This window comes from Cuculus canorus, chromosome 11 (assembly GCF_017976375.1).
Source record: "Cuculus canorus isolate bCucCan1 chromosome 11, bCucCan1.pri, whole genome shotgun sequence".
In the NCBI taxonomy this organism is placed as follows: Eukaryota; Metazoa; Chordata; class Aves; order Cuculiformes; family Cuculidae; genus Cuculus; species Cuculus canorus.
Genome location: NC_071411.1, coordinates 22458091 through 22479527, shown reverse-complemented (window position 1 = coordinate 22479527; position 21437 = coordinate 22458091). Strand labels below are relative to the sequence as shown.

Genomic DNA, 21437 nt, shown 5'->3' with positions numbered 1-21437 from the left:
CTTCCCTCTTAAGTTTTTCTTTCGCTGTAACAAAAAGAGGTGTGGCTGGGATTCTGCTTTGCCTGCTTCTCCATTATTTGAATTTCTTGGTGCCTATTTCAGATTCTGTCTCTCTTCCTGTCCATTGTGCATGATTTTTCCCATGAAGACAGCTAACACTGCAATAATCCTTCATTCTGTTCTCTTGGCTTTGGACCTGCAGTTTTGGGGTTAGCATTTCGGTATTGTTTTAATAAGTACTGCTGAGATGGATGTTCTACCTCAGTTCTTTGCTGCTAAAATTAAATATTTATTAGTTTATTTGTAAAGACTGTGGCCAGAAAATACAACAAAACAATTTTGTTTCACAGATTTTGGTTGAAGCAGACAATTCTCCACAGACCATAAAATAAACGTATTTATTCTTCATTTTCCTAGCAGTTTGTTGCACTGATTTTCCCCAATGTTGTTTAGCATCCTGATAGATTTTTGTCTGGTTTCCATTCTTGTTGCACATTTCTGTTGTGGCATTCATCTTCAGACTAGTGGTTTGAATGCCTTGTATCTTCTATTTCATGGAGAAAGGGCTTCATCTAGAATCATAGAATGGTTTGGACTGGAAGGGACCTCAAAGCCCATCCAGTTCCACCCTCTGCCATGGGCAGGGACACCTCCCACTGGATCAGGTCGCTCCAAGCCCCGTCCAACCAGGCCTGGAACACCTCCAGGGATGGGGTGGCCACCACTGCTCTGGCCAAAGTTAGCTCACACTACTGAAGTTACACGCATGGGCTGTCTGTGTAGTAGCCAGTGCACATGGTGTGCCAGAAAAGTAATTTATTTCCTTCTTCAGCAGATCTCCTGAATGTGATTTGAGATTTGTAAGATAAAAAGACGGAGCGATGTTGGCATACACAGACCTAGCAGTTCTATTTTAAAGGCAGATGTTGGACCATAGGGCTTCTTGGGCTACAAGCCTACAATTTCAGTTTATCTCCTCCCAAATTTTTCATCACAGCTGTGATGCCAAGGAGAAACCTACGTTGATTCTCACTATTCCTATGTTTATCCTTCTGTGTAAGTAAAAGCCAAACTTTAAAACACAGGTAGAGAAAAGAATATAGTTGTAAATGACCGCACGTCTCATGTAAAGTGACAGTGCAGATCTTCACAGGCCACGTCCCCCACAAAGCACAAACCCTGTAGCTTGGCAGGACCGAAAAGCCACACTCGCTGCACAGGAACTGAAAGGTTCCCAGGATGTGTAGTGGTGTGTGTTGGACCCAACAGTCCTGGTTATTTGGATAAAGCCTTCAGCATTCCTAACAGACTGGATGCAGTATATGGCAAATCTTTCTTACACAAAGAGGCATTTGGAGGAAGGAAAACAATGTTATTTCCCTTCTTAGCTTAGTCAGCAACTAGGAAAAGGAGCAGCTAAGCCAGCTGGACAATCAATCACATGTCCTAGATGTGACAAACACCAGGGGCCCCTGACAAAGTAAGACACTGCCATCAACTTTTGAATCGTACGTTTACAAACACACTGTAAGAACTCAGCAGTTCTTAGCAACTTCTGCTTTTGCACTATTCTGAAGTAAATTCATTTATCTGCAAATGCGAGAACCGTATAGATCAGCTCATGGCTATTTCTGAAGTGCAGAGAGACCACGCTCACCTTGTAATTACTGTTTTGATGCTGACTCGGCAACCGGCTTCTGCACTCCAAAGGCAGTGATAAAAATATTCACAACTACTATGATGAACACCAGTCCTGTTGCAAGGTTGTTGAGGAAATCCAGCTTTCCATGTTTTGCAGGGTTGTTAAGGTCATATTTTACTTCAAAGAGAAAAGGAAAAAAAAGTTTTAATCATATGTATATTTCAAAATCCAGAATAAAAGTCTTCACTACTTGTGAGATCAAGAATTTCTCTTACTCTGAGCATCAATCATACTTAAAAAGGAAGTAAGATTCTGCAGCATCAGTAAAAGCGCTAAGGGGAAGGTTTTAACCACAAGGAGTCTATTAGCTTCCAGTAATTAGTATCTAATCTCTGTGGATGCACATGGGAAGTAATGGATACACAGCCATTACTAGAAATCTTCTGAGTCCTTGATCTCTCGAAATCGAGTTTAGTTGCAGACTTTAAGCATGTAAAAATTCAGTCTTGAAAATGTGAAGACTGAAGCCCTAACAGGATGGAATGAAGTTAAACTCCCTGCAGTTAAAATGCTGCAGGTTCTTCACATACAGTCCGATCTATTTGTACTGGTGCCCTTCACAGCTGCACTCCTTGCTTTTGCTGTGGTTGGGGGTTTAGAAAGCCAGGGCCCTATATCTGTTAAACAGAGGAAGATTTCAAAGTAGTGTCATGTAGCTGTAGTCCTTTGCAGAGAGCATCAGCTGCGCAAACATTTCCTTTTGTTTCTTGCACTGTTCAACTGCTAATAAGTGAGGGAGGTACACACAAGGGAGAGAGGATTAATTCAATTTAAGCTCTGATTCCAGGGCTTGTGAAAACACATAAATGAGTTCCATTGGACTGATAACAGACTTAATGATGGAGTAAAGTATATACTTATACAGGACAGTAAGAAGTCTGGAGGTGCTTGTCTGGCATCATGTGGAAACCCAAGATTTTCCTCTTCCTTTTGCTCTCCTGCAGTCAGGGCTCTGCAGCGAAAATCCCTTGCTAGATGCTGGTGGAACGAGAGATGATGAATACTAGAGTACATTTTTGCTTTTTGTCTATTAAGACTCCTAGTTCTTAACTGCACAGATCACTGGAGCTTGTGTGTGCACATACAGCAGGAAGCTTATACCTGACAGGTTTTTACAGAAACATAAATAAAACCTTGAGCTCCTTCTGACAGGCACATGCATAGATAAGCATGAGACAAACTTTTTTTTTAACATAACAGCTCAATCAGCACTGCAGAACTCACCCACAGAACCAAGACTCGCTGGTTCTTGAAGTAGTTAAATTCAGCTGGTGGCAAACACACTCATGATGCTGAAGAATTAAAGGCCAGGTTTGCCTGGTATCCCCAGTTAGGAAGTCTAATGCTTGTTTGGTTTCAAGGAATTCTGGGTACCTGTTCAAACCCTGTTTGTTAAAGCAGTGTAGTCAAACAGCACAGGACATTCTGCTTAAGCTACTGCAGACCTGTGTAGGCATGAAATAATTTAAGTTCAGCAGTACTTAACCCTGAAAATGAGTTTATACACGTCTCTAAAGCATCTGGAGCTATGTGGGTGCCTGCATCCCAACAGTACCTGGAAGGCTTCTAGTACTGTCGTGTGAATGAAGCAGAATAAAGGAAATGGAGTAATTAATCCTGAAGAACAGAAGAAAGGCATTTCAGACAGTTGGTGTAAACAAGAAAAGGCAAGAATGACCTAGTGTCCTTTGTGATTTAAAAGAAATCATGCTCAAAGGTGAACTGACACTTTCAAAGTTGTCCCTTTACCCAAGTAAGGGACAGAGAAAACAAGTATTGCTTCTCAGGTTGGGTGGTGCTCTGAATCTAAGAATGGTTTGGGTTGTAAGGGACCTCAAAGCCCATCCAGTTCCACCCCTGCCATGGGCCCCCAGAGACACCTCCCATTGGATCAGGGGCTCCAAGCCCCATCCAACCTGGCCTGGAACACTGCCAGGGATGGGGCAGCCACCACTGCTCTGAGCAATCTGGGCCAGTGCATCTCCACCCTCACAACAAAACTTTTCTTCCTATGATCTCATCTCAGTCTCCCCTCTTTTAGCTGAAAATCATTCCCCCTTGTCCTGTCCCTGCACTCCCTGATCAAGAGCCCTTCCCCAGCTTTCCTGGAGCCCCTTGCAGTACTGGGAGCTGCTCTAAGGTCTCCCCACAGCCTTCTCTTCTCCAGGCTGAACAACCCCAACTCTCTCAGCCTGCCCTTGTACGGAAGGTGTTCCAGCCCCTGGATCATCCTCGTGGCCTCCTCTGGACTCACCCCAACAGATCCATGTCCTTTCTGTGTTAAATTTTCCTGTATGAATTTTGGAGTACAATTGCAGTAATCCTGTCTCTGTGATTACAGTACTTAAGATGAAGAAAAATTGGTTTTGTGAAAATGTTAAGAACAGTTAATCTTTAAGCATTTTATTATAGTGGGATTCGATTACTATGATTTAATGCCACTTAAGCTATTTCAAGACACGCTTTGCTTTGCTTTGCTTCCAAAAAGTTAAGATTGCCAATCACTTTCAAGTACAAGCCTGGTCACTATTTTTCAAACTATTTTTGTGAAAGGCTCTTTTAAAGGAGGAAAAGCTTTCAATCCCTAGTAGAGAAGTGTGAGAACTGGTAGCTCCAGGGATAAAACCGTCTCAAGGAAAGAAATTTCTTGGTTGCACACGTTTTCATTTGGACGTGAGAGCCTGTAAGAAGCATAATTTGGTGGCTGGATAGAAAGCCAAACTGTTCCTGCAGACCAAAACTACCAAATACACACTGTGAAAAACAAGTCAGAATCATGGAATGTCCTGAGTTGGAAGAAACCCACAAGGATCATCAAGTCCAACTCCTGTCCCTGCATAGGACAACCCCAATAGCTATGATGCCTGTATCTTTGTACTTTTAAGTTCTATTTCCATCCTCAGTACTTCTGACCTCTGCACGACAGCATCGCTCCAACAGCACATAGCTGTAATCTGGGGCGTTGTCGACTCCAGTGCGCCAAACCTCCAGCCACTCTTACCACAGCCACAGTATCACCAGGTTGCTTTTTCCAGTCCCTTTCTAGAATCTCCTCAGAGCCAAGACCTGGATTATGTTCTTGTATCAACTCTAACAAATGCAGAGACAGCTTTTTCTGACTATTTTGTTAAGAAAGAAAAAAGCTACATCATCTTATGTATCCTGGGTTTCTGGGAATGTGCTCCTTGGAAGTTGCTTCTTTAGTTGTGCTAAAACACATAAGACTAACAGAGAAGCCAAAGGTGGCGCCTACACCTTAGTAAATGTCATGTGTGAACCCTGACTATCAGCTTTGAGGCTTTTCATTTATGGTAGGTGTAAGATCTGCCATATCCTAAATATTAATTTAAATGGAAGGATTTGATTCATAGAATCATAGAATCACAGGATGCTTTGAGTTTGTAGGGAACTCAAAGCCCATCCAGTTCCAACCCCTGCCATGGGCAGGGACACCTCCCACTGGATCAGGGGCTCCAAGCCCCATCCAACCTGGCCTGGAACACCTCCAGGGATGGGGCAGCCACCACTGCTCTGGGCAACTTGGGCCAGGGGCTCCCACCCTCACAGGAAAATGTTTCTTCCTCAGATCTCATCTCAATCTCCCCTCTTTCAGCTGAAAACCATTCCCCCTGATCCTGTCCCTGCGATCCCTGATCAAGAGCCCCTCCCCAGCTTTCCTGGAGCCCCTTTCAGTTCTGGAAGCTGCTCTAAGCTCTCCTTGCAATCTTTTCTTCTCCAAACTGAACAACCCCAATTCCCTCAGCCTGCCCTTGTATGGAGGGTGCTCCAGCCCTCGGATCATCTCCATGGCCTCCTCTGGACTCGCTCCAACAGCTCCATGTCCTTCCTGTGTTGGGGACCCCAGAAAAAAGCTATGAGAATAAATGATCATATACCCCTACCAAAAGAAGTGATCCATAGCAGTTTCCTATCAGTGAAGGCATCATTTATTTCAGTGGGGTTCAACTGATGCTGCAACTTAAACAATTCTTCTGATTTCCACAGGTATCTTTGTTCAGCTCTCCAAAGTTATTGTCTAGGGACCTGGGTGCTGCTAATGAATGTCAAAGGTTTTTAGGAACTTCCAAAAATGCTACTGGATTCTTTTTGCATTTTGCCTTGCAAAAGCATAGTGGAAAATATCACAGTAGGTGAAGATAGCAAAGAGAAGTAGTGAAGACTTATTCAAGGTCAGAACAGAAAATCCACATTTCCCACAGTCCTGTCTCTCTACTCGCACTGGAGCTTTACTTGGGCTTTTTGGGTAACTTACGCTCAATTAGTGATGATATTGTTTTAGAAATGGATGACCAGTGGTGGCTGCCCCATCCCTGGAGGTGTTCATGGCCAAGTTGGATGAGGCTATGAGCAACCTGACCTAGTGGAAGTTGTCCCTGCCCATGGCAGACGATTTGGAACTGGACGGGCTTTGAGGTCCTTTCCAACCCAAACCTTTCTATGATTCTGTGGTTCTACGATTTTATGAAATAAGCCTGGATCTATAGCTACTTCGATCACTATTCTGCCTTACAGAATAATGCACAGAGTGTAGAACATACATATGCTGCTAGTCCAGCAAAACTCACTGAAAATACCTGATTTTTAGTGATAAATACCAGTTCTTGTGCCTCACATTACTGTACCTCTTAACACTGAATAGGGGAACAACCATTTTTGAAAACAGCAAAGACGTCAAGATCTGTAATTCAACAATTACGACAAAAAGGGATGTAAGGGGGGAAGGTAGGGAGGATCAAACTAATTCTACAGTTGTCTCAATAAATGTGTCCAAAGCATATGCCAACACAGCTGCAACTGGAACTCATTCTCTTGACATGATTTCTAGTGTATACTAAATGTAACACATTGCATTTCTTTTGTAGAAAGCAGAAACATTTCCCTAGAGATAAGCAGAATTCCAGACAATCTCGTTTGATGCTACTTGGACTCTGTTTCTCTATTTTAAGCCATTTCAAATTCTTTCACTGAAGTCATAGAAGCTGTTTAAGGCCTGGAGAACAAGTCTTATAAAGAGGGGCTGAGGGACCTGGGTCTGTTTAGCCTGGAGGGGGCTGAGGGGAGACCTCATAACTGTCTACAACTGTCTGAAAGGAGGTTTTAGAGAGGTGAGTGTTGGTCACTTCGCCCAAGTGATAGGTGATAGGATGAGATTAAAATGCCTGAAGTTGGGCCAGGGGAGGTTCAGACTGGACATTAGGAAAATTTTCTTCACTGAGAAGGTTCTCAGGCACTGGAATGGCTGCCCAGGGAGGTGGTTGAGTGTCCATCCCTGGAAGGATTTAAAAGACAGACAGACGGGGTGCTCAGGGATGTGGTTTAGTAATGGACAGGTATGGATGGATTCAATGATCTCAAAGGTCTTGTCCAACCAAGCGGTTCTATGATTCTATGATAGTATGTAGATAACAGGTGAGGTATGTTCTTACGGGGAAATCTTGCCTATTTTTCTTTTTAGCTTTAATATCAGTTTTACACAGGCTTGAAAATTACCAATAACCAATACATTTCTACCACTCCCGACCTAGACACTCGGGATGTTTGAATAATTTCCTATATTTAAACCTCAGGAGTTTTGCTCATTAATGTCAATCCTTTGCTACCAAACCTTTCATTTGAGCAGAGAAACACAAACAAACTGAGGACACCACACCAACACGAAGATGAACATTTCAACTTCCACTTCTGTTTTGGGGTTCTATGCCCACAATGTATTCTTATAACTTTACGTATTATATGACTGATATGGAACAAATACATTTCAGTTGTAAGATTAAGTAACAGGTCTCGCCAGAAGGAGTATTATGTAACGAGACAAGTTGCATGATCCTATCTGGTCTATTAATGTTTCTTTTACAGTATTTCAGCATCTTCCTTCCTCCTCAGGCCTTGCGAAAAGAATATTCGTGCTCTGAGCAAATGAGTATGAGGAAGTTGATCTAAACTGCAGATTCCACAAAAAGCTGCCCTTACTCCTTTTATGGCAGTATTTCTGTGTTTTAAGAGAAAACTTTAATCAATTCTCAGGTAACGACTTTCAAATATAACAGCTTTTTTAAAAAGAATTGAGGAATCTCTCTACCACCTTATAGGCTGCATCATGAAAGAACAATACATGTTCTTGCTCTCGCTACATACCAAGGAAGATGAGGAGCACTCCCACCATAACTTGCAGTGTGAGTGACAGGCTGATGAGAACGATAAGTGGGATGTAGAAGGAAAAAGAAGGTCCTTGCTCCATCACAGCTTTCAGCTGGGATGCGTTGGCCATCAGCAGGGCAATGTCCAACATGCTCTCTGCGGCACTCTTCTTATTTGCGTAGTGGTTGATATTCATAGGTCCATTTCTTTGAAACCACTGTGATGTTCTGCGCTAAAAGTGGGAGAGGGGAAAAAAGTTACTTATATCCCTTTTAATTGGTGTAATGAGTGAGAGATGCCTTGGCCCATTGACGGATGTCGGTGATCGTACCGATAAAGACAGAGCTGTATGGGGACTTTCACGATTACCACTGCCCTCCACCTGATAAGACAGTAGAAAACAGTGTCTGCACTCAACTTTGGCAGATAAATATGCTTTTTCTAGACTGTAGAATCAGTCTGAACAGATAGTATGTTTCTACTCTGAGAAAAGGAAAGAATGAAACAGCTGAAAAGTTTGCAATGAAAAACATTGGGAGGAAAAAAAAACACTGTAAAACAATCAATCAAGCAAGAAATTCTTGTAATTAATTAAAAATACAAATATTTATTAAATTTACCCTCTGTGATTGCAGTTACTTTGTTCCTTGACTCATGAAGCTCTACAGAGGGATCTGGAAAGCCTGGATCCAAGGGCTGAAACCACCAGTATGACGTTCAGCAAGGCCAAGTACCAAGTACTGCACTTGAGTGACAACATCCCCATGCAGTGCTCCAGGCTTGGGGAATGGCAGCTGGAAAGTTGTCCAGCGGAAAATGACCTGGGGGTGCTGGTCGACAGCAGCTGACCAGGAGCCAGCAGTGGGCCAGGTGGCCAGGAAGGCCAAGAGCATCCTGGCTTGGATCAGCCATGGTGTAGCCAGCAGGAGCAGGGAAGGGATTGATCCTCTGGACTTCATGCTGGTGAGGCTGCACCTTGAATTTTGGGTTCAGTTTTGGGCTCCTCACTCCAAGAAAGACATTGAGGGGCTGGAGTGAATCCAGAGAAGGGAATGGAACAGGGGCAGGGTCTGGAGCCCAGGCATTCTGCAGAGTGGCTGAGGGCCCTGGGGCTGTGTAGTACAGAGAAGAGAAGGCTGAGAGGAGACCTCATCATTCTCTGCAGCTCCTGGACAGGAGGTTGTGGTGAGGTGGGTGCTGGGCTCGTCTCCCAAGTAACAAGTGATGGGATGAGAGGGAATGTCCTGAAGCTGCACCAGGGGAGGTTTAGGTTGGATATAAGGAAACATTTCTTCACGGAAAGGGTTTTCAGGTACTGGCAGAGGATGCCCAAGGAAGTGGTGGAGCCTCCATCCCTGGGGGGATTTAAAAGATGGGCAGACAAGATGCTCAGGGATCTGGTTTAGTAGTGGACAGGTACGATTGGACTTGATGATCTCAAAGGAGTTTTGCAACCAAACCATTCTATGATTCCATGAGTCTTATTTTAAGGATTTGTGTGGAAGTTGGCCACTGTATGGGTTTCCTTGACCGCCTTCCCTACTGCTTTTGACTCCACCATGTCACTGTCCAGGTCCATCGATACATAGGGAACTGCTTTTCCATTTAAATATCACACTATCTGTGGTTGCCAAGTACTGCCAGTTACAAGGGAAACTCTTCTTTCCATTTTTGCACCAGCAGTTGTGTTTCATTTTTTTTTTAATTCCTCTGCAAACAAATAGGAGAATAAAAACCACCTGCAGGGCAAACCCAGAGCTGGTTAACCTGGCAGGGTGAATAAAGTGAGCGTTTCCTGATGACAATTCACGTGACCCAGCTCACCTCCCGGGGTACCTATTCTACTATGGTTTAGATGCAGCCTAGGGTAACTAGATTAGACTTAGATGCCCAACTCTGCAATGAAGAAAGAGTAGGTAGCCTTCTTTTCTGCAGTCTCTGAATGGCTTAGGAACTTCATTCTCACCGCTCTTATTTCAAGACTTTACTTTCAAAAATCATACACAAATACCTTAAGAGCAAACTTATTCTAGCCGACTTCTTTAGATCTGCTTCTTAGAGACCTTTTTACTGCATAAATGTGTCCCTGTTTGCCAGAAAATACTGCAAGGAAAGTCTGTCTTTAAAGGTTAGCTCAAATGCAGAAAACACCCTCTAATTACTCGCTTCAGCAGCACTAATAACTATCAAATTTCCAATTGTCAAGCCGGGTATGCCACTGTCCAGACTTTAAAGTGTCTTTTTAAATAGCAAAGATATTGATGCATACGGCAAACACATTGCCAGTTTTTCCAGGGAGCTCAAATACCAAACTTGACCTATTTTCACCAGACACATTGTAATCAACCACAATCTAAATATTTTACAGAGAGAAAAATATCACAGGGCAACAGTAGACTTTTTTTCTGCAAAGAGAGGGAAGCCACATCATCGTAGCTCCATGCAGATGGCTTCTTTACCAACACCAAGCTCCTGGGAAGAAAATGGCTCTGAGACAGATACCAACTTCAGCCAGGAAGAATTTGATACTCATTTAAGTTTTGTCTACTTCCCACAATCTAAAAATGCAGTTTGGGTGCAGAACCTGTCCCACGCTCACCACCTTTTCTCTCCTCAAGCAGAGCCTCCTCCTCCTACTCCTGCCCCATCAAAGCATTACAGCATTTAGGTGCTCATAAAAACCTCCATAATTCTTGTATACCATCCACCAGGTATGGATTTTAATTTTCTTAAGGAAAGCAGCATGGAAGATGCACCGGCAGTACTCGGTAGTAGAACCCAGACTAACATTTGTCACTGTTTGTTGCACAGTAAAAAGCCAAACACACGCACATTTTGCCCTCAGTTACCTAACGCCAGCAGTGTCAGAGGGGATGGGGAACTACCCCTGCAACAGAAAACTCAGTTTCTTGGAAGGAATTTAAAAGGAACTCTTCTCAGTAGACTATTTTGTCACAAGTTCATAGTAGAGGAAGTTTTTTCCTACGTCTAGTAGCTAATTAACTCTCTCCTGACAAAAATACTGGCTTCGAAATATCTATTGGGTCTATGAGGCTGCATGGTGTAACACAGGCAAAAGATGCACAGGTGGCTGTGACTCAGTTCTTAACCCTGATGGAAGAGGACTGCAGTGAATACATGACAACTGGTTTCTTTGTTTTCACTCTAGGTAGGAATGTGATCACATTTGACACGGTTGCATGGCTATCCTTTTTCTTTTTAACTACACAAGAGTCAATATTCTGGGCCACATCTTCCTTTCTATTACATTTGTGACTCCATGATCTAAGACAGTTTCTGTGTGAAAAACAGAAGATGCCATTTTCTTCTTCCTGCGGCTACACAGTGCTGCACGTTCCGGACCTTGCTGTCTGCTAATTTTCTGCATGGTCGAGTTGCAGGCGGAAACAGCAGGTTATGGGGTTTGAACTGCGGTGGAAGAAGAGTTTTGAGTCACTTCTGAACTGCAATAAATGGAGAAGACTTTGAAAAGTAGGGAGCTGCTAAAACAAACTAAAGCAAAACTTAGGGATACGATTTAGCAGTGGACAAGTACAGTTGGACTTGATGATCTCAAAGGTCTTTTCCAACCTAGTGATTCTATGATTCTATGATTATTCCTAGAATGACAACTCAGCTATTTACTACACTAAGATTCTAAAAAATGGCATTTTACTCCATTAAGAAGATTTCAGCTACTGCTCCTGAAAGCAGCTCAGAACTGGAACTAGGCATATAGAAGACTGAAATGTCGGTTCTACTGTACAGAGCTTTTTCTCAGCCTGTGATCTTGCCTTCTGTCAGGAAAGAGGATCTCTAATCATGAAAGCCCAGAAACAATCATTTCCCACCTCCTGATGGTGAAATGCAGTCTCCTGACTTGTGCCAAAAAAGTACGGCTTTTCCTGCAGGTGTCACTTGGCAAGGGAATGGCACTTATTCCACTTGACTTGCTTCAGTCTCCATGTAATCAAAACACCTCACTACACACTTCCAATATTCAAATTACCTGGTACAGGCAAGCTGATTCCTTCAGCTGGTGTCACCAAATGAACCTGAGGAAAAACAGCACACGTGCTCATACGTGCATGCGTAAGAGCAAGGTATACCTGGAACTGCTGTTATCTTCCTTTCCCTGTCAGTAAGAGCCTGGGCTCAGGTACCTTGTTGCCCCCAAAGCATCCACTTCTGAGCAGAACAACCAGCCGTGATAGTCTACGCATGATTATAAAAAGGAGAGGAGTGAAAAACCTCTCCTCTTGTTCCATCTGTGACTGGAAAAGTCCCTTATGGAAGAGCTTATTTTCACAGTAACAGGTTGCTGTCCCCACAGACAGGACTGCTCTGCGCAGGTTTCTGCACGGCAGCAGGCTCTGTTTGTCCAGCACACTGCCGTTTCCAAGGATGAAGCTGAGACGCTACATCCAAAGCTGGTACTTGGCTTCTCTAAGACTGAACCCTCAGACCAGGATCAACTGGAACTGGATACACAGTCGTTCTGTGCTGGTACGGCCTGTGCCGCTGCTTTGCTTCGCTCCTCGTTTTAACAGTACACCCAGTAGAACCAAGTCCCTTTGAAATACAGAAAGGATTTATTCATTACATTTATTAAAACATAGCTAAAAGTGGCACTGAGGAAAACGTCCTTGGAAGCCGAGTTTCATGAATCACACCTAAGACCCATCTGGTGATTCAACAGGAATGGAACAGCACTGAAAATGGAAAAATCTGAAAACAAATGGCCAAGTATCTTTGCTGAACACAGCGGCTGGTATAATAAGGATTCCTGCTTCTATCACAGCATTAAATCACTACTTGTGACAAAATTTATACAGGTCAAAAGGGTATTGATCAACCATTAGTGCCTGCTAAAGTGGCCACATTATCAGGCTCGAAGTCTGACCAAAAAACAGAAAAAGCACAAGAGTAATGTTTATTTTCTTGTCCAAATTGACTCGAGTTTCCCAAAGTGGCACCAGCCAGTGTGTCCAGAGAGGACAGGCAGGGTTTGTGACACGACAGTCACCTGGAACCGAGAAAGGAAAAAACACTGGTGGAAATGACACCTATTTTCTGTTCACTATTAGAACTTAGTAATGTTTGTTTTGGTCACTCTGCCCTGCGAATGTAGGAGAAAAGAAATCACTTCAATCTTGAGTGGAAGTTTGAGTATTCATTCCTTCTCTATTGGTACCACAGAATCATAGAATCGTTTGGTTGGAGAAGACCTTTGAGATTGAAGAGTCCAACTGTACCTGCCCACTACTAAACCACAGCCCCTAGCACCTCATCTGCCCATCTTCTAAATCCCTACAAGGATGGAGATTCCATCACTGTCCTGGGCAGCCTCTGCCAGTGCCCGAGAACCCTTTCAGTGAAGAAATTTTTCCTAATATCCAATCTGAACTTCTCCTGGTGCAACTTAAGGCCATGCCCTCTCATCCTAAGTGAATAATGAGACGCAGAAACTGCCAAGCATCAGCCAGACATACAGCTTGAGTAGCTTTAATTTTGATCTGCAATTTGTAATTGCAGCTACTTGATATCAGCTTGGACTGCAAGACTTGAAGCCCAACACATTTCACATGTCAGGCCCAGAGTGTCATATCTGAGCTCGGAAAAGATCATGAAATCACAGAATGGTTTAGGTTGGAAGAGAACTCAAAGCCCTTCTAGTTCCCTTCCCTGCCATGGGCAGGGACACCTCCCACTGGATCAGGTTGCTCCAAGCCCCATCCAACCTGGCCTTGAACACCTCCAGGGACGGGGCAGCCACCACATCTCGTCTCGGGGCAACCTGGGCCAGGGCCTCCCTACCCTCACAGTAAAACATTTCTTCATAAGATCTTATCTCAATCTTCCCTCTTTCAGCTCAAAACTGTTCCCACTCACCTTGTTCCTTTCCTCCCTGTTCAAGAGCCGCTCCCCAGCTTTCCTGGAGCTTCTTTCAGTACTGGAAGCTGCCCTAAGGTCTCCCCAGAACCTTCTCTTCTGCAGGTGACACAGCCCCAGCTCCCTCAGCCTGTCCTCGTACGGAAGGTGCTCCAGCCCTCGGATCACCCCCGCAGCCTCTTCTGGAATCGCCCTAACAGCTCCATGTCCTTCCTGTGCTGAGGACTCCACATCTGAATGCAGGGCTCCAGGTGGGGTCTCACCAGAGCGGAGCAGAGGGGCAGAATCCCCTCCCTCACCTGCTGGACCCACTGCTTTGCATGCAGCCCAGGATACGGTTGGCTTTCTCCACCAAGATACAAACACTTATTTCAGTACTGGTACACTATCAGCACTAAACACTTTCAGGGAGTTCTAACTCTAAACCATGACACGGTAGAATGCCTTTATTATATATCAATACAGGAGAGCCACATTTTTTTATAGGATAATTGGGAAAATAATGCTGATTATTACTTATATATTCCAAATAAGGTTTCTAAGGCTTCTATTTAATAACACCTTCTTCAAACCATCAGAAGGTTCTTGGTCTACTGTACATTTGCTCTGGAACACAGTCTGCACAGCCCTTGGCTTGCTCTAACCCTCCATACAGCTCTCCTTCCATCTTAGCTCAGTAATTACTGCAATTGTAGGGCAAATTTAGACACTTTTAATAGCTAAACAGCCTTGATTCACAATGAGAGCGGGCAAGCTTGTTGAACAACATGACCTCTGGGTTTGTAATGCCATGGAGCAAGCTTCCTCAAATTCTCATGTTTCGGGGCAGTCCTAGTTTTAAAATAATAGAAAGATGCTATGTAATTATGAGGCTGTGCAAAAATAGGCTGAGTCATCCTGATCTCACAGCGGATGGTGCTGGGTTCTGCAACTGTCTGTCTAACCCAAATTGTTTAAAAGATGCTAAAAAAACCTTCTGCTTAAAAAGTGATTTTCTAAGTTTTTGAAGTCTTGACCTTTAAGGAAAACTCTGTCTAGTAAACTTTTCCATGTCTTTTAGTGTTATAGCAGAAAAAAGAAGTATCGGATATAAAAGGACTTAAAACAGAAGACAATTTCAGAACTTCACTTTTATTTTTTCCAAGATCAACCCTATGGTAACAGGACTGAATGGTAACTTTACATAGTTATTTAATAATCCCCATAGAAGTGGATTTTGATTCCACAGCTCCATCACCTACAGACTAGAAATGCAGTGTGCTGTTTGTGGCCACTGACACTGGACTTCCCCTCTGCCTCAGAGGTCTTGCTGATCATAGCATCACAAAACACTTTGGGCTGGAAGACATCTTAAAGTCCATCCAGTTCCAACCTCCCTGTAATGAGCACAATCTAGAAAAACAGTGAAAATATTCTACTAAGAAGAAGAATACTCTTCCAACAAAAAAATATTTCAGCTATGTCAGCTATGCCATGGATGATCAGATCCTTTGCACATCTCCTCAGAAGACATTATTTCTTTTCCCTCAATAAAACATGAGATCATTAGTTCAGCTTAGCACTGACTCAGAGAGAAAAACCCTACATCTGGGCTGAATCATCAGTTACATAGGAATTCTTTTTTAGGGGGTGGAAATCTGAACATCGAAGTATTAACACAGCATAACGCTAATTAGCTCGTGGGATTCCTGCAGTCACAGCTTGAAACAGTACGGTTACACACAACTAAAGAAAAAAGAGGAAAAACTCAGCCTGTGTTCATATTTTATAGCCAGCATCAATTTTCTAGCATCTTTAGAACCTGAGAAGAGTTACTTTCTACATGGAAAGACAGAAAATACAAAAGCATGACTATATTAAGGGGAATAAAGCCGTAACTGTGCTGATTCCTGAGGGCAAAAAGTTAGTGTGGAAAAAAAGAAATGTTAGCTCAGGGCAGAGCACTGTTTTCCAACAGCTGTTCTGGTTCCAGGACCAAGTTACAATATTTTTTACTCACTGAATGACTTTAAAATAATCAGCACACCTGATGACTAACCTTGTGAAATGAAGTAATAACTTAAACCTGTTTGTACATCTACTTAAATAGCAGCTTCTGCAGGCATGATTTTTGTTCTGTCTTGCGTCGCTGCTACTCATTCCAGTGATTTGGTCTTATGATGCTGTTTCTCACAACTGGACTGTGGGCTGTCTACTTGTGTTGTTAAAGCACTGATTGTTTCTTACAGCTACTTAAAAATAAGCAAGCAAAAACTTATCACCAATAGTTCCAATATATAAGTAACATCATGTGTACGATACAAGCAATACTTGAAAATATGTCATTTGATTCTATATGCAGTAAAGTTATTTCAAGTTCCCACACATTAGAAGTTTGTTATTGCAGCGGGAAGCCAAGAAACCGCTATGTCCCAAAATTTGTATGTTACAAATATACAATCTTGAATACACTCTTAGTAATAACACGACTATGATAGAAGCCAATTATTCCAGAGCTGTTCTTTCCTACGGTCCAATTCTTGTTCACCTTTTTCACAGTTCTTTTCAACAAGCATTTCCTGTTATCTTGGAAACATTAAACTAGATTTATATTAAAAAGTCAGCTAAAGAAGAGATGGGGAGGGGCTCTTCATCAGGGAAGGCAGGGATAGAATGAGGAGGAATGGTTTTAAGCTGAAAGAGGAGAGATTGAGATGGGATCTTAGGAAGAAATGTTTTCCTGTGAGCGCGGGGAGGCCCTGGCCCAGGTTGCCCAGAGCAACGGTGGCTGCCCCATCCCTGGAGGGGTTCAAGGCCAGGTTGGACGGGGCCTTGAGCAGTCTGCTCTAGTGGGAGGGGTTGGAACTGTATGGGCTTTGAGGTCCCTTTCAACCCAAACCATTCTGTGTTTCTATGATTTTACAACACTCTACCACAATTTACAACAATCTATCTGTGTCCATATGGACCATGAACACAGAAGCAAACAGAGGAAGATGAAAAAGCAGTTACGATCTGCATTTGTGCGTACAGATCCTTTACAGATGCGGCAGCCAAGTGTGATCATTCCTATCAGCCAAGAAGGTGCACCAGGCCGAACCCACACTAGAAGCAAGGAATTTATTGCTTCTTTGACAGTTGCTTAAAAAGTTATCCAAATTAGTGATGTAGTAAAAATAAAGCACCTTAAACCACCGTGCAACTACCAATTCATAATTATAGTGGGCTTAACCAGTCTTTTTAAAATATCTGTGCTTTTACAATGCTTTGAAGGTAAGACAGCTCTATCTGCACCTCATGCCAGCTCTTCCGTAAGAGAAGGCAGCAGTCGATCACTGAAGGTGTGCAAGTGAATCTCTCTGAGGAGAGGGCAGGTGCTAGGATGGGCAGTAAGCAAACATGGGTGGTCCAAGCCATGATGCCTGTGAGCATTCCTCAAAGCAGACACTTAGGCACTTTTGACTCCAATACTGAAGATTCAGGCATCTGTGGGTTTGTGGTCCCTCCAGCTTTAGTTGCGTGAATTGTGATCTTGCTCAGATTTAAGGTATCTCCTGTTCACAGATCGGTTGTTAAGAAATCTGTCCCCGTCTGTGCTACCCAACATTTACTCCACTTCTTTTTCTGGAGGGTGGGAGCGAGGGTGAAAAATGTCCCTAAAATTCTCTGAGGTGCTACTGTCTATGTACAACACAATATAATAGTACACCTCCCCTCTTAGTCACTCACACAGAACTCGCAGTTTCCACTGGAAAGATCTAACAAAACAATGACTGGTTGCAACTGAAAGTGAAGTAAAACAGGAAAGTCACAGAAAAACTCTTGGAGTGATGCAATCACAACCCTGTGTTAATACAGAAAGAAAATTGCTGAGAAGTCAAGTGGTTTAAAGAAAACCCCTTCAGGCCACCAGTTTGACCTGCATACCCCAGCCTTGATTCTCTTCAGGTACTCTCCAGGATTTATTAAAACCAAACTTTTTTTCTCTTGGTATGATATTCGTGACTGCAAGGGCTCATCAGGAAGAAAGGGAGGAAAGATGGGCAGATCCACTACACAATCAGTCCAGTCTGTCTGCAACCAGAAAGTTTGACCAGTGACGCGGAAGGTGGTTTAGTACACCCATTTCTATCTGGTGAAGTCTTGAAGTGGAATAAGAGCTGCTTTTCAGAGTACGGTCTCTTCCAAAACAACATAAAAGACGGTCTTTCGCCAGTCTGGCTTTTTGGATTAAGTGGCATGCTTCAAAAACTTCCTTTATGTGTAAACAGAACATGGGATGAAATGCTTTCCAGTGACGACCTCTGGTTGCATTTTGACTACACAGAGTAGTAAAAAGCTGAGTACTTGTCTTCTTGTATTTATTTGGATAACTGTATGGAAAAAGAACCATACAGGCCCAACCCTTTAAGCAACTCCTTCTACTCTGGTGTTCAGTAATCTCCTGGGCAGACACCCCTGCCAAACTTTCCCATCCTTTTTCACGCAACCTGGAAAACCCTCCTGGGTTCGGAGTGGTGCAGGTGTGCCCTGAGCCGGGGAGGACATCCCAGACCTTTGCTGCTGACCCCTCTAGGAGCCAAAGGGCCACCGTGCCACGGACTAGAAGGGTTTATACTGTCAGTCCTTGGTGGCCACCTGCCTGTCTTTGAAGCGAGACAAAATAGGACGCTTATCAGTGGCATCCCTGCAAAAACGGTGCTGAACTACTGGAAGACCTTTAGGAAGGAACAACTGCTGAAGAGCAGGAATACCAGGAGCTGGCAGCCGGCACACACAGAACCAGGTTTGGGTTGGAAGGGACCTCAAAGCCCATCCAGTTCCACCCCCTGCCATGGGCTGGGACACCTCCCACTGGATCAGGGGCTCCACGCCCCATCCAACCTGGCCTGGAACCCCTCCAGGGATGGGGCAGCCACCACTGCTCTGGGCAACCTGGGCCAGGGCCTCCCCACCCTCACAGCAAAACATTTCTCCCTAAGATCTCATCTCAATCTCCCCTCTTCCAGGTGAAAACCCTTCCCCTCGCCCTATCCCTGCCCTTCCTGATCCAGAGCACACACACCCCCCAGCTCTCCTATAGGCATCTTTCCTTTCTCAGTACTTGTCTGCACACGAGACCCCCCCTCGGTGCTAACGGGCAGCGGTTACCTTGCAAGAAATTATTTGCAGGGTTATATAAACGAGAACACCACCCACAGGGGACCCTCAACCGCCACAAGGGACCAACAAGGTAAGAGCCGCAGCCTCCCGGGTCTTCCCTCCCGCCGCCGCCGCTCCATACCCGCTCGCCGCCCTCGCCGTGCTCCCCCAGACCGTTCAGCTCGTGGCTCTCGCTGCCAGAGTCCATGGCGGCGCGCGCCCCGCTCGTCCCCGCCCCGCAGGGCGTGAGGGGAGGAGGAGCGCAGAGCCCTCTGCGGGGGGCGTGGGGCGTGGCCGGGCTCTGCCCTGAGGGGGCCGGGGGTGCGCGGGGTGGGGTGAGGGGTAGCGTTGTGCCTGTTTTCAAATAGGGTAGAAAAGACGATCCTCGGAACTACCGTCCTGCCAGCCTCACCTCTGTGCCTGGGAAGGTCATGGAACAGATCCTCCTCGAAGCTATGCTAAAGCACATGGAGGACAGGGAGGTGATTAATGGCAGCCAGCATGGCTTCACCAGGGGCAAATCCTGTCTGACCTACTTGGTGGCTTTCTGTGATGGGGTAACTGCAGCAGTGGACACGGGTAAACCAACGGATGTGATCTATCTGGACTTCTGTAAAGCCTTTGACACGGTGCCCCGCAACATCCTTCTCTCTAAATTGGAAGGATATGGATTTGATAGGTGGACCATCAGTAGATAAGAAACTGGTTGGATGGTCACATTCAGAGAGTTCGAAGTCCAGATGAAGATCCGTGATGAGTAGTGCCCCTCAGGGGTCCATACTGGGACTGGTGCTGTTTAATATCTTTATCAATTATACTGACAGCGCAATTGAGTGCACCCTCAGCACAGTTGCGGATGACTCCAAGCTGAGTGGTGCAGTTGCCACAGCGGAAGGACGGGATGTCATCCAGAGAGACCTGGATGAGCTGGAGAAGTGGGGCTGTGAGAACCTCATGAGGTTCAACAAGGCCAACTACAAGGTCCTACACCTGTGTCAGGGCAATCTTCAATACTGATGGGGGATGGTGTGATTGAGAGCAGCACTGAGGAGAAGGACTTGGGGTGCTGGAGGATGAGAAGCTTGACATGAGCCAGCAATGTGCACTCGCAGCCCAGAAGGCCAACCGTGTCCTGGGCTGCATCAAAAGCAACGTATCCAGCAGGTCCAGGGAGTTGATTCTGCCCCTGTACTCGGCAGTGGTGAGACCGCCTCTTGAATCCTCTGTTCAGTTCTGGTCCCTCGCTACAAGGAGGATGTTGAGGCTCTGGAGTGTGTCCAGAGAAGAGCAACAAAGCTGGTGAGGGGGCTGGAGAACAAGTCTCATGAGGAGCGGCTGAGAGAGCTGGGGTTGTTTAGCCTGGAGAAGAGGAGGCTGAGGGGAGACCTTATTGCTCTCTACAACTACCTAAAAGGAGGTTATAGAGAGGAGAGTGCTGGCCTCTGTGGTTCTATGGTTCCATGTCCCTCCTGCTTTTGACTCCACCATGCCACTGTACAGGTCCATACACATGGAACTGCTTTTCCATTTGAATATCATGCAATCTGTGGTTGCCAAGTACTGCCCAGTTATGAGGGAAAATGCCAAGTACTGCACAGTTATGAGGGAAACTTTTCGTTCCATTTTCATACCAGCAGTTGTGTTTGGGGTTTTTTTTTAGTTCCTCTGCAAACAAACAGGAAAATAAAAACCACTTGCACACACAGACAGCACAAGGAGGGCAAGGGTGCTGGGGAAGGGCCTGGAGAAGAAGTCTTATGGAGAGGGGCTGAGGGCCCTGGGGCTGTTTAGCCTGCAGAAGAGGAGGCTGAGGGGAGACCTCATTGCTCTTTGTACCTCCTGGAAAGGAGGTTGTGGTGAGGTGGGTGCTGAGCTCTTCTCCCAAGTAACGAGCAATAGGATGAGAAGAAATGGCCTCAGATTGGATATTGGGAATAATTTCTTTCCTGACATAGTGCTGAAGCCCTGGCAGAGGCTGTTCGGGGAAGTGATGGAGTCTCCATCCCTGGAATGATTAAGAAAACATGTGGCCATGGCACTGAGGAGCATGGTTTAGCAGGCACAGTGGGATTGGGCTGACAGGTAGATTGGATGAGCTCAGAGGGCTTTCCCAATCTTTCTGATTCCATGATTCTATGGTACTGTGTGCAAATGTTTAATTTTAGAAAACACTGCTATGACAAAATCAAAGTTGAAGGCCAGGGTTTTATTTTAAGAAAACTCTTGTCAGAGTTTCTAGGTTTTCAGTTTCATTATCCTGTCTTTTTTTTCTCCCTAGCCTTGTTTTCCCAGCAGTACCAGAGCAAAGGACATGCACAGACACAATTAACGTGCGGGTTGGATGGTGGTGGAGCATCAGAGCAACAGTTGGATGCATAGAAACAACACAACTGGCAACAAGAACAGTGAAGTAAGTCTAAGGTATGAAATAAAGCAATTTAAATTACAGAGTCACAGAATCATAGAATCATTAATCTTGTTCCCGTGTGTCATGGCCAAACATCTATAGAATCATAGAATCATGGAATCCTTGAGGAAGAGACATCTAAGCTCGTCTAGTCCA

General features: G+C 44.6%; 1 protein-coding gene across 2 annotated transcripts in view; it reads right to left on the bottom strand.

The window, feature by feature from the left end:
- Nucleotides 1-19132, bottom strand: part of NINJ1 (ninjurin 1) — a 31180-nt gene extending 12048 nt beyond the window's left edge. For both annotated transcript variants that reach the window (XM_054076421.1, XM_054076420.1), the window contains exons 1-3: nucleotides 19017-19132; nucleotides 7859-8093; nucleotides 1658-1819 (exon numbers count right to left, since the gene is read on the bottom strand). In XM_054076421.1, the coding sequence (XP_053932396.1) occupies nucleotides 1665-1819; nucleotides 7859-8093; nucleotides 19017-19082 (456 nt within the window). In that variant the 5' untranslated portion in view covers nucleotides 19083-19132 and the 3' untranslated portion in view covers nucleotides 1658-1664. The remainder of the gene's footprint in view (nucleotides 1-1657; nucleotides 1820-7858; nucleotides 8094-19016) is intronic.
- Nucleotides 19133-21437: the final 2305 nt, after the last annotated feature.